This window comes from Rhopilema esculentum, chromosome 8 (assembly GCF_057945365.1).
Source record: "Rhopilema esculentum isolate cy_ngs chromosome 8, ASM5794536v1, whole genome shotgun sequence".
Taxonomy (NCBI): domain Eukaryota; kingdom Metazoa; phylum Cnidaria; class Scyphozoa; order Rhizostomeae; family Rhizostomatidae; genus Rhopilema; species Rhopilema esculentum.
Window position 1 is genome coordinate 11,076,256 of NC_142822.1, and position 13,730 is coordinate 11,089,985.

General features: G+C 35.9%; 1 protein-coding gene across 1 annotated transcript; it reads right to left on the reverse strand.

Annotated features, from left to right (window-relative positions):
* Positions 1–1,977: 1,977 nt before the first annotated feature.
* Positions 1,978–10,376, reverse strand: LOC135694606 (uncharacterized). Its single transcript, XM_089109700.1, has 9 exons — positions 10,263–10,376; positions 9,584–9,770; positions 8,347–9,205; positions 3,747–3,865; positions 3,316–3,366; positions 3,008–3,085; positions 2,491–2,559; positions 2,275–2,363; positions 1,978–2,146 (listed from the first exon to the last, which is right to left on the reverse strand). Exons 1-9 carry the CDS (start codon positions 10,304–10,306, stop codon positions 1,978–1,980), a joined length of 1,665 nt encoding a protein of 554 aa, XP_088965826.1. The 5' UTR covers positions 10,307–10,376.
* Between the last annotated feature and the right edge of the window lie 3,354 nt (positions 10,377–13,730).

A 13,730-nucleotide genomic window follows, 5' to 3' on the forward strand; every position in this document is an offset into this window, starting at 1 on the left:
ATTCACGTGGGTCAATATTACTTCCTAGTTTATGATGAAGAAAGCCTTGCATTGTGGCCATCATCCCTGTCTTGGTACTGGGTCGAATCTGACAAATTATGGCATCACTCTTGTTTGGTACAAGTAGTCCAAGTACCATCTCCCTATGAATTGGGGGTCTGAGTTAGTAACCAAACCCCGCAACCATAACAATTTTCGACTAGCTGTGTCCATACAGCTGCGAGGATGGCTCAGTTGTTAGAGGCGCTGACTACAGACCCAAGAGTCTGTGGTTCGAGTCTCTGGCATGACCAAACTTTGACCCAGAGTGGGGAGAGTCGCCAGCTCTCTGTAATTCCAGCCGTAGGAATCACGAGGTGTGGTCACATCGAAAGGAAGGACCAGGAGGACACTGCTCATTAAGCATAGCTTATCAGTGTCCTAAAAAAACTACCTTCGGATGCTAGGTAGCAACAAATACGAATACAAAAGAAAACGGACGTTTGTGAGGTTTGGAACTAGCGCAGTCAGAGAAAATCGCATACCCCCGTGATTGCTTCTCGTCCACCTTCAACGCAAAATTCGAAAATTTCCGTCGGAGCAAGAACGCTGAGTTTGAGAAATAAGAACTAATTGTTTTTGGTGTAATCGTTTCGAATTGAGATCTTTCTGGCTCAGCAAAGGTACCCAAGCACTTAAACAATAGGTAACCAAAACGAATGGTAGAATTTAACATGCATTTTGGTCCGGGTACACAAACGCATGGCAATTTTGGTTATGGAAAAAGGTACCCAAGCACTTAAAGAAGAGGTAACCAAAACGAATGGTAGAATTTAGCATGCATTACGGTCCGGGTACACAAACGCATGGCAATTTTGGTTATGCAAAAACGTACCAAAGCACTTAAAGAAGAGGCAACCAAAACGAATGGTGGAATTGGGCCTTTCTCTTTGAACTGCACTAAACTAAAAAAAACTAGTTTGTTTACGAAAAAGCTTAGTTGCAGACATAAATTCAATTTGACGCATGAACCCAGGTCATAATAAAAGGATAGTGAAGAAAATCTAGAAAAACTCTATTCAAAAGGTAGTAAATATGTGATTTATAAAACATCAGCAGGTAATATGAAAAATTAAAAAGTAAACTCAGATTTTAATTAAAACTCCACCACGTGAAAACTGTTGAATATCTGATGGCAGAAGTTCATCTTCAGCTAGAAAAAAATGCAAGTTTCTCGTTCAAATTTGTTTTCTGATTTTTACAAAAATCTATTATGTGACGAATGAATACTTGTAGTTAACTTTTGGTGGTCAAAATAGATAGGCGATCAAAAATGGACTTTTTCCCGTTATTGTATCGTCGGGTAAGTACAGATGTAGAAAATTCCTGTATTTAACTGTATTATATAATTCTTTTGTTGAATTGATAGCCTTGAAGTTTAAAAAAAATTAAAGAAAATTGCCCAGTCAAGTACTTACTGTAACAGCATCACCTTCATAAAAAGAGCAAACGCTGCACCATCCATTTTCTCTGCCATCTCCAGTATGAAAAAAAAGGGTTGTGAAAATTCTTTACATGAAGATCCATTTGAAAAGCAGTCCGCTGGTCTGAAAGGGCTACAGTTTTAAATGAAAATGCAAATTTTCAAACAAAAGCAACAATTACAAATCTATACAAAGTATTATGCACATGTTCAAACATTTGCTGATGTAGAATAACTGTATGAAAAAAATCTTCAACGTTTTCACTTTCATATATTTTTGCAATTAAGTGAGAAATATCTCACCTGACGATGCAACAAGTAATTCTGCGATTTCTTTACGGTATCTCTCCAAGTCCGCAGTTTTATTTGCTACAGATAAATTTATTTTTCCATGAATGAGTACCACAAACAGAAAATTAATTTTTTCAGACAGACAAAAACATACAGTCTTCTAAAAATAAGTGAAAATTTATTGAGCTAAACTCGCCTAGACTAACAGGTACCATTCAAATTTGCTATACTTCTTCTTTATCCTTAATACTTTTTGATACAAACAGAAAGCATACCTTTATTGTGTAGACACCGCAGTTAAATCCATCAGTTTGTTTTGGATGCGATAGCGCTACGTATCTCCACGCAATTGTCGGTGCATTGAGATATGCCACCCTGTTTGGCCAGAATAATCTAAACAAATAATTACAGTAGAAATATAGTCATTTAGGCATAAAAAGAGCCTTATCAAATTCATTATGTAGCAATTTAAAAATAAGCTATACAATCAAATAAATAATATTTGGGTATATTCTCCATACTTCCAGTTTTTCATGAGTGTTGCCAGCTGACTTTGAAGCTCACCAAATGAATTAAGGAACATTAATGTTCCTTCTTTGGGCTTCACCATCTGCAAACAGAATAGAGATTATAGAGATTAATGATTAAACCGCTTTGTCGTGGAAGTTAGATTAACGAGACAACTTGCATGTAAAAATTCAGGAAGACGGAACTGCGAATTTTTCCAGACGACTTACAACTAGAGTCCAATGACATGAATTCATGTTGTTTCCACCAACCACAAAGTCGTAATCCTCAATTTTTACCTTTAAGAAAAAATCTGTGAGTGTATTTCCGAAAAGCAACAAAAATATTCGAAACTCATTGATGTATTTTATTATTCATCTATTATTTTGCTGAAGAGGGGCCTAAATTTTCTCTGACAGGCTGAGCTTTCGTCATCAAGGCTGAGAGTATTTGTCATATTTTTCTACTTAAATTCACACGATGTAGTGAATGTAATCAAACAAAGGAAATCTTTTTTTTATGAGCCAGAGTAAACTAATCTCATTTTCATTTAAGCAATTTGTGTTTCTTATTGGCCTATTTCGGTCCACAACTGGGTATATTTATTTCCTAGCGTAAAGTTTTCGATCTATGTTCAGACGTTTTATACTCTGAAGAGTGTACTCTGAAGTTAGTTTACTAAAATGTTTGCTTTTTTTAAAGCCATTTTTAATTTTGGTACTACCAAAAGATTGTTTGAATTCTTACCTTCCTTAGCTTTTGCTTGTAGCACAGTCCATTGCAAATTTCGGACATGATGCAGGAGCCAATGACCAAAATCTTTGTCTGTGAAAATTTCCTTTATTGTAAATTTTTGCTTGCCCAGATAGATTTACGAAACATGTCTAGTAGCAATTTTTAAGCCTCTTTTTTACGTTTCTTTATAAATAACCGTTAAAGATAAAGACTTTTACACTGCCTAAAGCAATAACATCATCAAAATTTTGAACTGCTTTTTAAAAATTTGCAGAGTCATCAGAAAATTAGTTCCAGGTAGTTATGCATTTTATACTTACATTTTGGTTGCTGTATAGCCTCGACAGAAGAACCAAATACACGTCTATCATCTATAAGATAAAAACACAGCTGGCTGCTAATTGTTTCTGTAACATCGTTTTCTCACATTTGGCAACATCTTATATCATAGCCAGTAATTTTTCGATTGAATTGAAGTCAAAAATTCCTAGTAGCTACAGGCAATCACACAAGATATACCATAATAAAATTTATAAAAATTTGTTTCTATATATATTTCCATTCATAAAGAGTAAATTTTGCCTAGAACTCATGTAAAGTAAAGCATTTGTTTACACAGATCAAGGTTTTTTTTTGAGCAGTTAAAAAGCACTTTTTACTGCAAAACCTGTGATAGGAACTTTTTAATTTTTAAAAAACTTTTCTCATTAAAAAACGTAAAATTCCAATAAATTCTTCGAATTGTACTTACCTCATCTGAAAGGTATGATTCGCCCTTCAGCTCTAGGATTCGGTTATCACTGAGGCTTATACCATTGATGTTGCTTACGCAATATCCAACACCGCCACATTCCCATATGGTGTCAACGACTAGAAATAATCACAAAATATTATGTTGAGCTGGGTTACAACATCCAAAATAGATGGCTAAAATTTTATTAAAAGGTAAAAGTATCTAGTACTAATTGTAACACCCAAGAACACTTGTTTAACCCTTTCCGCCTGTGCGTCCCACCAGTGGTCCCACACAGCAAATTTTGACTAAAAATTCAATGTTTACGGAATCCCTCCAAAATTCATGTCAAATATAATTTTTATACGCAGAATTCAAAAAAATTGTTCTTTTTTCAAAATTTTCATTATTTGGGGGTTTCAATGGGGGTCAAATGTGGCCACCAGTGGTCCCGCACAGCAAATTTTGACTAAAAATTCAAAGTTTACGGAATCCCTCCAAAATTCATGTCAAATATAATTTTTATACGCAGAATTCAAAAAAATTGTTCTTTTTTCAAAATTTTCATTATTTGGGGGTTTAAATGGGGGTCAAATGTGGCCACCAGTGGTCCCGCACAGCAAATTTTGACTAAAAATTCAATGTTTACGCAATCCCTCCAAAATTCATGTCAAATATAATTTTTATACGCAGAATTCAAAAAAATTGTTCTTTTTTCAAAATTTTCATTATTTGGGGGTTTGAATGGGGGCCAAATGTGGTCAACAATTGTTGTGGGCAGATACAGTAGATTTTTGAAAAATTTCAATTCTTTCAAAAAAACCCTTGAATTATAAGTTAGGATAATACCTCAAATTTCTTACAGAATATATGTATATGCCTTGACTTTGTTAAAATGCTCTTTCTTTTGATGATTTCAAAGATCTTTTTGCGATTGTTACTTCACTCGCAAGTCTGTCTTATATGTAGACGACCTATTTGCCAGGCAAGAAATCTGTACGTCTGTTTGTCATTCTTATGTAACAGTTATAGTTGCCACCTGTTGATATCAACTCAAATTCTTGCAGAATTTTCGTACATGCCAAGACACTGTTAAAATGCTCTTTCTTTTGATGATTTCAAAGATCTTTTTGCGATTGTTACTTCACTCACAAATCTGTCTTATATGTAGACGACCTATTTGCCAGGCAAGAAATCTGTACGTCTGTTTGTCATTCTTATGTAACAGCTATAACAGATAAAGAAATATACTTTGTAGATTGAGGGCCTGGGCTGAGCCTTTCTGTAAATGGCGGGATTTTTGCAAATAATTGGTTTTGGCGTCAGCATATCAATCACTAATGTATTATATGCTTTATATTCCCCAATTGTTCGCTTAGGATCGTTTAATTATGGAAACTGACTACGAGTCTGATTAAAGTTATTCAAGTGATTCTTTTTCCATGGATTTTTCCTCTGAAGATGATTTAGATGATTTAGACGAAATTGAAGAGTCCTACGATCCAGAAGGAATTGAGAGTGATGATGATGAGCGTGGTTGTTGCCACTGGTCTAGCCATAACCAGAACTCTTCTAACACAATAGAGCGAGATGAAAGTTTCCCAGAGTTTGGAATGCCTCAAATTCACTTTGAAGAGAACACAAAGCCACACGTCATTGTTGAGATGATAATGGACAACACCTTCATTGAAACATGCATTGACGCTACAAATGAGCATGGACTTTCCGACCAAAAATATGCCGAGAAGATTGGAGAGATCCCAAAAAACGAGAAAGGTGTTCATTTCCTCCGTGGCTTCTTTGCAATTAAATGGCATCTCAGGCTACTGAAATATCCTCAAATGAAATGGGCTTGGAGTGAGGACCAGTTAAAATCTCAACCTGAGATTAAGAAGATAATGCCGTTAGATGTGTTCTGTCTTCTGCTCAAACACTTTCGAGTAGTGCGGAAGTCAGGTTTACCTTCAAAGAATTCGCCTAATTACCATCCACTACAAAACATAAACGATGGTGTAGAATATTTAAGTCCTTATCTCTCTGGAAAATGGGTTTCAAGCTTTGTATCGACGAGGGCAGAGTTAGAAGCAAAAGTAACAGGAACCCATTCAAAATCCGCAATCCAGACAAACCAATTAGAATGGGATGGACAATTTGCAAATTGAGTGACAGAGGTAAATATGGTGAAAATTTTGTCGCAAACCACGTGGTTAAATGTGGAAGCAAGACTTATAAGAAGGCAGCAAATGGCAAGAATTATGATATCATCGAGCAGTTAATAGAGAATTTTAAAAACGAAGGAAGGCTAGTGGTTATGGATAGTGGTTTTCCAACAACGAAGCTGATGGAAGATGCAAAGGAAATCTGGGGAACAAGACTGATAGCTACGCAATGGGGAAACACTGCACATTTGCCGAAAACGCACAAAGAGAACATAAAAGCTGCAAAGTCATTCGCTAGAGGGTTTTCAAAAACTTTAAGTAATGGACAGTTAACCTTGACATACTGGAACGATAACAACGTGGTCATATTTTTGGACAACGATATTTCATCTGGCAGGGAATTTTGGGACACTCTGGAGGTCAAGCAGGGAGCGGTTAACCAAGTCATTCATATGCCAGAAGTAGCAAAGCTATACCGAGAAATATACGGATGGGTTGACAGGTCAAACCAGCAGCTTGCCTACTATAGCACAGAATGTCGCAGTGTAAGGAAACAAAATAGAGTTTTTGACAACCTCGCTGAAATGTACATATTAGCGAATGGTCACACAATATGGAGAAACAGTTGTAACATAGCGGAAAGGATGTCAAAAGATGCAATATCTCAAAGCTCTTTCCGATTTGAAATAATACGAGTCTGGTACGCTGTTTTTAAAATGACAAATGGCACAATGGCAGTACTTCATTACCCAAACTACAAGCCACGTTCTAATAAAAGGAAGCTTGCACAAACAATTACGTCACCACGCAAAGGTCACCATAGCATCGACAGGATTACACCTGATGAATCCACAGGTTCCAAATGAAGGCTTAGATGCAGAATATGCAAGAAGAAGACCTCTTATAAATGTGCAAAATGTTCAAGCCCTGGGGATCCATTGGCTTTGTGCTGTATTGATACCGGCAGAGACTGCTGGAATACATATCATTTGGCAAGGGAGTATGATATCGATAGCAGCCAGTCACAGCCAACATCGCAATAGATGGGAAATGCTTTCATGATGGAAAATTACTATCAATTTCTCTTCCAGTTCGCCAGTTATGCAAATGCTTTCTAGCTAACTTTTCTTTAGCAAAATAGGACTTATTTTCTCCACTGTTTTCGTTCACAACTTCTCATAAAACCCAATGTAAATAATACCAAAACAAATTCACATTTTTGCACAGTTCAAAAAAAATTCTGAATATTTTTGCAAGGAATCCTTATTTCATTATCAAATATCTAGGTAAATTCCATCTCCTTAAAATTGCAAAGTTTTATAGCACTGGAAAGAATCCAAAAAGATTTTTGAACCAAAAAGGTTCAAAATTTTTTAAAAACCCACTCAAATTATCCATATTTTCCCTAAGTTTTTGTTCACGGATGCAAAAGGTACACAAATTTGTCAATAAAGATTCCCAGGAACTAACATAACATAGACACTTTACTGTTGTATTTATCGAGCATTCATGAGGCTCACTATTGTTAGGAGAATAATGTAGTCTCAATGAGGATAAGCATTGCTTCTCGTGGAACTATTTCACGTTTCATTTCAAGTTTAGTATAAATATTTCTAGCTGGGTAGCAACCATATTGTTCGTTAATATTGTTTGCAGGCTGTTCTTTTCAACGTAAGGATCCCATTATGGAAAACCTTTCTATTGAAGTTGTTCACTAAGCTATTATTCTGCAACACAAAGCAGTATTTGCCACCGGTTTTGACCCCCTGACAGACAATTTTTGAAGGTTCGGAAAAAATCTCATTTTCACATAAGAATTCTTCAAAACAATAAAGTTACGAGTTTCTGAAAGAATTGTTATTTTCCAAATATCCAATTCAATTACCCCCTATCTGCCCTGATTTTTCCGCCCATGTACCAATTTGGACATCAGAATGCAATTTTTGTCAAAGTAAGAAAACTTTGACATATTGATGCGTGGAAAGTGCGATATTTCGAGCTCTTGGAAAGAAATAGCAATTTAATGGTGTGTGGGACCACTGGTGGCCACATTTGACCCCCATCCAAACCCCCAAATATTGAAAATTTTGAAAAAAGAACAATTTTTTTGAATTCTGCGTATAAAAATTATATTTGACATGAATTTTGGAGGGATTCCGTAAACTTTGAATTTTTAGTCAAAATTTGCTGTGCGGGACCACTGGTGGCCACATTTGACCCCCATTTAAACCCCCAAATAATGAAAATTTTGAAAAAAGAACAATTTTTTTGAATTCTGCGTATAAAAATTATATTTGACATGAATTTTGGAGGGATTCCGTAAACATTGAATTTTTAGTCAAAATTTGCTGTGTGGGACCACTGGTGGGACGCACAGGCGGAAAGGGTTAAACATAACAGGTTGGAAAAAAGAAGAGATAATTGAAATTGTCACTGTTAGGAGAGCAAGCAATTCTTACCAGCGTTGGGAGGCAATTCCTGTTTTCGTAGAGCCTTGTCAGATGGTCGTAGGTGGACACTTGGGTCGTCATCTTCTATCGAAATCACCTGCGATTTTGTGACAAACGACGAAGATACCTTGAATGCATACGCCTCCCCATTATCTTCATCATTTGTCTGGCTGACAATGATGCCCTCATCTTCCTTTTTAGGCTCGGTTCTGGAAACTATAGGCGAAGATTGCGCATTCATTTCTGGATAACTTTTGAGGTTATGCTCGAACTGTTCCTGATTTGGCAACATGCTATCATCTTCACAGAAACCAGTCACATTAGTATTATCTGCAAAAGCAATTTCAGAATCATCATTCTCGTGAATTCTTGATTTGCTCTTTTCCTTCATGTCCCGATCTACAATCTCTTCAGCCTCATTCTCACCTTCATTGACAGTAGGATTTGGCACCAGATTATTTGTGTTGTCTTCCGCGTTAGGCCTCGTCTCAGTTTTACTTTCGGTTTTTTCTTCTTCGAAAATCCAAGGTTTTAGTTGCTTCATGTTTTTTTTCACTTTTTTACCATCAAGGAAGACATGCTTTGATCCAACAATTTCTGAAATGGTATACGGTCCTGTCCATTTCTTGGCAAGCTTGTCTCCTTTGCGGGTGGTTTGACGAGCAGTGAGCAGCAGCACCTTTTCACCAACAGAAAATGTAATGGCCTTCTTTCCATCAGGAAGTCTTCTTTTTCTGTAGTACTTTTTTTGCTTCTCTTGTGAAATCTTGATGTTTTTTTTTGCAATCTCATCTTTCTTTCCTTTCACATCATTTATCTTGTTGATGAAGGCAACAATTGCATCTTCTAATGGGAGCTGTATTCTCTTCTGCAAAGAGACATTGTTGTCGTTAATAGATGCAATCACTAATTTGCTTCAGCATTCAAGTGTCTAATAAAGCAGGATATTTGATGCAAATAATAATGAATAATCATAGTGCATAGTTATTTTGGGAAGTTAGGCCCTCTTAGCTAAGGGTGTGACACCCCCAAACAGCCCCACCCCTACCCGCTACGCCCCTGAATATATTAGACCATGCTGGACATTTGAAGTTCACTAGTTTTGAGTTCAATCAATGTTCAGTGATACTAAACATGAGTCAAAAACAGATTGCTGTATTCTCTTCCAATAAGGCCAATTTACAAAATTATAAAAATTGACTTATGCTCTTAAGTAATCTAACTGAAAAAGCTAGAAAACAGATACCTCAGATAAATCACTAAAGATCTCCGTAGTTTCGATTGGTCGCAGGGCTTCTCGGCCATATATCAATTGAAAAGGAGAAAATTTTGTGGTAGAGCTTTTTGTTGTTCTGATTGAAAACAGTATTGGGTCAATAAGCTCGTCCCAATGATCAAGGGACTCCTCCTCTGAAAAAAGCTTCTCTAAACGCCTTAAAGTAAATTTAAGATATAGATTCAAAAGTGAATTAATAGAGTTTATGATCCTCAAAAATAAGCATTTTACTCCAGAAAATATTTTATTGATATAAAAACAAGTTAACATTTTAAAACTCCACTTTAAATACCGTAAAAGCTCTATTAAGGCCCCGGGCTCTTTTGTTCTTAAATTATTAGGGTGTAAGCAATGCGATTGCTAGGGAGGTATGCAGGCCTCATTTGCCAACAAAATGAGTGAGACAACCTTCATTTGCCAACAAGTTTGAATATTCATCAAAAAAGCACCCACACATGGCTTAAAATTCTCGTTTTTGAGAACGTTGTTCGAAATTGTTTAATTTGTTCTTAACTTTTGACCAATTTTCTATCGAGGCTCGTGTTCTATGAAATTGTTCTTCTAAAAAAGAGTTTTTTCGACAAAAAAGAGGGCACCAAGATCAGGAGATTAAAATCACAACATGCTGCATAATAAATCAACTCTATACCTTTTTATATTCTGATTTGTCCTTTCGTCTAAACCATTAGTCATCTTGTGATTAACGCCAAGAATTTGGTAAAACTCTTTGTTCAGCTAGTAAAAAAGAAATAGCCATTTTATTGATTTTTATTCAGCCTACCGATCTCTATTGGCGTAAATGTAGAAAATAAAACACGATGTCCGCTTTTAAGAGGTATTATTGTGGAAAAAAGGATTTGGGAACGATGTCAGAACTCCAGCAATAACAACAGAAGCTTAGCAATATCTATATTTAAATATAAATGTACATATCTAATCATAAGGCGAAGGCTGACAAGAGGAAAATCTTTCCACAAGGGTGCTACCCAATTATATCGAACCACTCTTGGTCGAAATCGAACTCCAGTTTGCTGCTTCAAAAACCCCCACTCATTCCACTGAGCCAAAGGGCCCAATATATATATATATTTATATATATATCTATATATATATATATATATATATATAGAAATTTGTCTTTTGATACTTCCGTAGCACAGTGCTCAATACGTTAGCACGTAGAGCGTGATATATCATAGATTGAAGAAAGTAAAACTACATGGTTTATCTCTACAAGCCTGTTTCGTGAGTAACTCACTCTTCAGGAGATCTCCTGAAGAGTGAGTTACTCACGAAACAGGCTTGTAGAGATAAACCATGTAGTTTTACTTTCTTCAATCTATGATATATATATATATATATATATATAGTTATTCCAGATTGCGTTGTCTATTCTGACGTGACAGTGCTCGATGTGCAAAAGCACAGAGCAATATAATAAAATAGAATATATACTAGAAATGAGACATGTAGAGAACCTAAGCTAGTATTGTTCATCGACATATGAAGGCTGTTCATCACATACAAAGAGCCTAAGCTAGTATTGTTCATCGACGGTGTCACTTCATTTTATTCTGAGAAGGGAATGTACGAAATTTATCTGTTACTCCGAGTTTCGTGCTTACGCACTCATCAGACAGACTATAGTCTGACAGAGACCAGTTGCGAGTCGTCAGTTGCAAGTTTGTTTTTCATCCTGTCAGTCCCCAAAGTTATACTTTTTACCCCAAAGTATAACAGTTATGCCTCATTGTGCGCAAAGAAATTCAGTTAGTAAAAATATGTTGTCTTCGGACATTAAAGCGTTTTTTTGCAATAGGATATCCATTGAGCTTCGACCGTTTCTTGCTCCAAGAGCTTCCCCCAGGCTGGAAACATCTTTGCAAAAGCAGAAACTGACAACTCCCAGCTGACAACTCGCAACTTGTAAATTACCATATCCCCCCATTTTGAAATTCCAAGTAAAAAGTGGTTTTTAAAGGTTGTTCTAAATCGCTATTAACATAAAACTGTTGTAACAAAAGCAAAGAGTACTGAAATGAACAATGGGCTGAAACGCTAAAACGCGTTTTCAAATAGCTGAAACGTTTTCTACTTATGAAATATCTTACATGCGTCGTTATTCCTTTCCATTTGTATCTGGAATAAATTTGCTCCTCGGTGTAGTTGAACCCGCTATGGCCACCAATTGGGCTGTCGTGAAATTCTTTGAAGATTTGCTCTGCCTCTTCCAAAGAACAAACGGCTTTCAGTTTTTGAAAGTGGCTTCGCGATTTTTCATTTTTGGATTTTTTGAAATAAAGAGCATTGCTTGAAAAAACAGCTCCTGCTTAGTCTTCTTCGGTAAAAGTTTCATAAAGTAATGTTGAAAAAAATGTGAAAACTTTTACATACGAAGAGCCTAAGCTAGTATTGTTCATCGACGGTGTCACTTCATTTTATTCTGAGAAGGGAATGTACGAAATATATCATCAAAAAATGGACACTGAAGCAATGGAAATGCCATTTACCTTCGAATTCATATTTGTTTGCATATCGACGCAGGGCACGCTTTTCTTCATTTGAGAAGTCGTTTGGGTAAAGTATTGGGCCTGACAGTCCTTTACTTTTACCTTCATGATACACAAAGATATCATTCATCAATTTGAAATCTTTTTTGACAACTTCGTATTCTGTAGTTGTTTCCTCGAATGTCTTACCTTCCTCCATTGTTCCAGTTGCTGTTCTTTTCAGGTTGATGGACGTTCAGATAATGAAAGAAATTTTTAGAGTGGGCACATTGATGATGCATAAAAAGCCTGCCGGGTATGGACGCATGGTTTCTCGCAACGCCTGACATCTTGTCATCACAACTGCAGCTTTACAAAATATAGACTGGAATGTTGACCTTTTTCCAAATGCACTTTTAATTTATAAGAACTAGTAAATTGAAACTCAGGCTCGTTGTTCTTAATTTTTTCCATTTTAAGCATTGAGGCTGGACTGTTGTTCGAATGAAGTTTGAAAAATCGAGAAAAATCCCCTAAATCCCATTTTCGAATAACACTTTTTAAGGGGGTTTCGTAAATTTGTTCAAATTTAAAGTTTGGCTGTAATTCTGCCTCAGCTTGTTCTAAATTATTTCTTCGAAATGGTTCTACATAGAATCAAGGAAAGTTTGGCCTGTTTGACTAAAACGTATATACAAAGCTTGACCTCAAGTTATTTAATTTTTGTAAAAAAGAAAAGAGGGTACACAAGCAACTGAGTTTATGGATACGGTTCTTGTGCTTTGGCTCCTATATTCTTTGCATTCCGGTTTGGTCCGTATTGTTCAGAATGTAATGAGCAATCTAACTAATTTTTAACAAGGCGGTGCTAACTACAAGCGGTGCTCTGATTTCCTTTATATAGGAAACGCAAAGAGAGTACAAAATAAATGGCGCCGCTAGTTTGCGTGATAGGCAAGTGTGAAATATTTTGTTCGGGAAGCACTGTGTTCCATTTGTAACGCACATTGTGTCCTAACATCACACCATGATAAATCAACATGATTTGTAACACATTGCGTTTCACAATGTTACACTTTTGCATAGGGTACCAAAACGCATATTACACCGGCCCTAATTCTTAGACACAATGCATTAAAAATAGTTGCAACTGAGATGGTGCACATTGTTTGTAGGTTTTATAAGTTATAAGTTTGTAGCTTTTTTGAACCTTTTATTTGTGAGAAACAAAGTAAAAATTTGACTAAAGTTTTTTAATCACAAGAATGCTAGCTTCAGCATATTCAGGAAGCTACAGTTTTCAGATCGATAGTATCAAAGGGGTTTTTCCCATTTTTGTTTAGACAACTGAACTAATTCCTTGTCCTATGGATTAAATTTAGGTAGGATTCTCTTTTCAGGAAGTACTATATGTATTCATTCTTTTATATATGGAATTTGCTTATGAAACAAGTGCTGGGAATTCCCAAAAATTTAAATAACTTTATAGTATTCAAAGGAAAAGAATTTATAAAAATGGTAAAGCTTGAAAAATCTAAGTGTTGGCATGAAAATGTTCGACCCAAATAACTAAGATTTTTAAAAAATTCCACAAATTCTTCACAGCATTCTATTTCTCTCATTGTATG

Excerpts from the sequence above, each read along its gene's own strand:
- LOC135694606 (XM_089109700.1), bottom strand. The coding sequence starts at position 10,306 with ATGACTAATGGTTTAGACGAAAGGACAAATCAGAATATAAAAAG. Across the intron at positions 3,367-3,746 it reads AATCATACCTTTCAGATGAG|ATGATAGACGTGTATTTGGT; the intron begins GTAAGTACAATT and ends TTTATCTTATAG. Across the intron at positions 2,364-2,490 it reads CATGTCATTGGACTCTAGTT|ATGGTGAAGCCCAAAGAAGG; the intron begins GTAAGTCGTCTG and ends TTCTGTTTGCAG.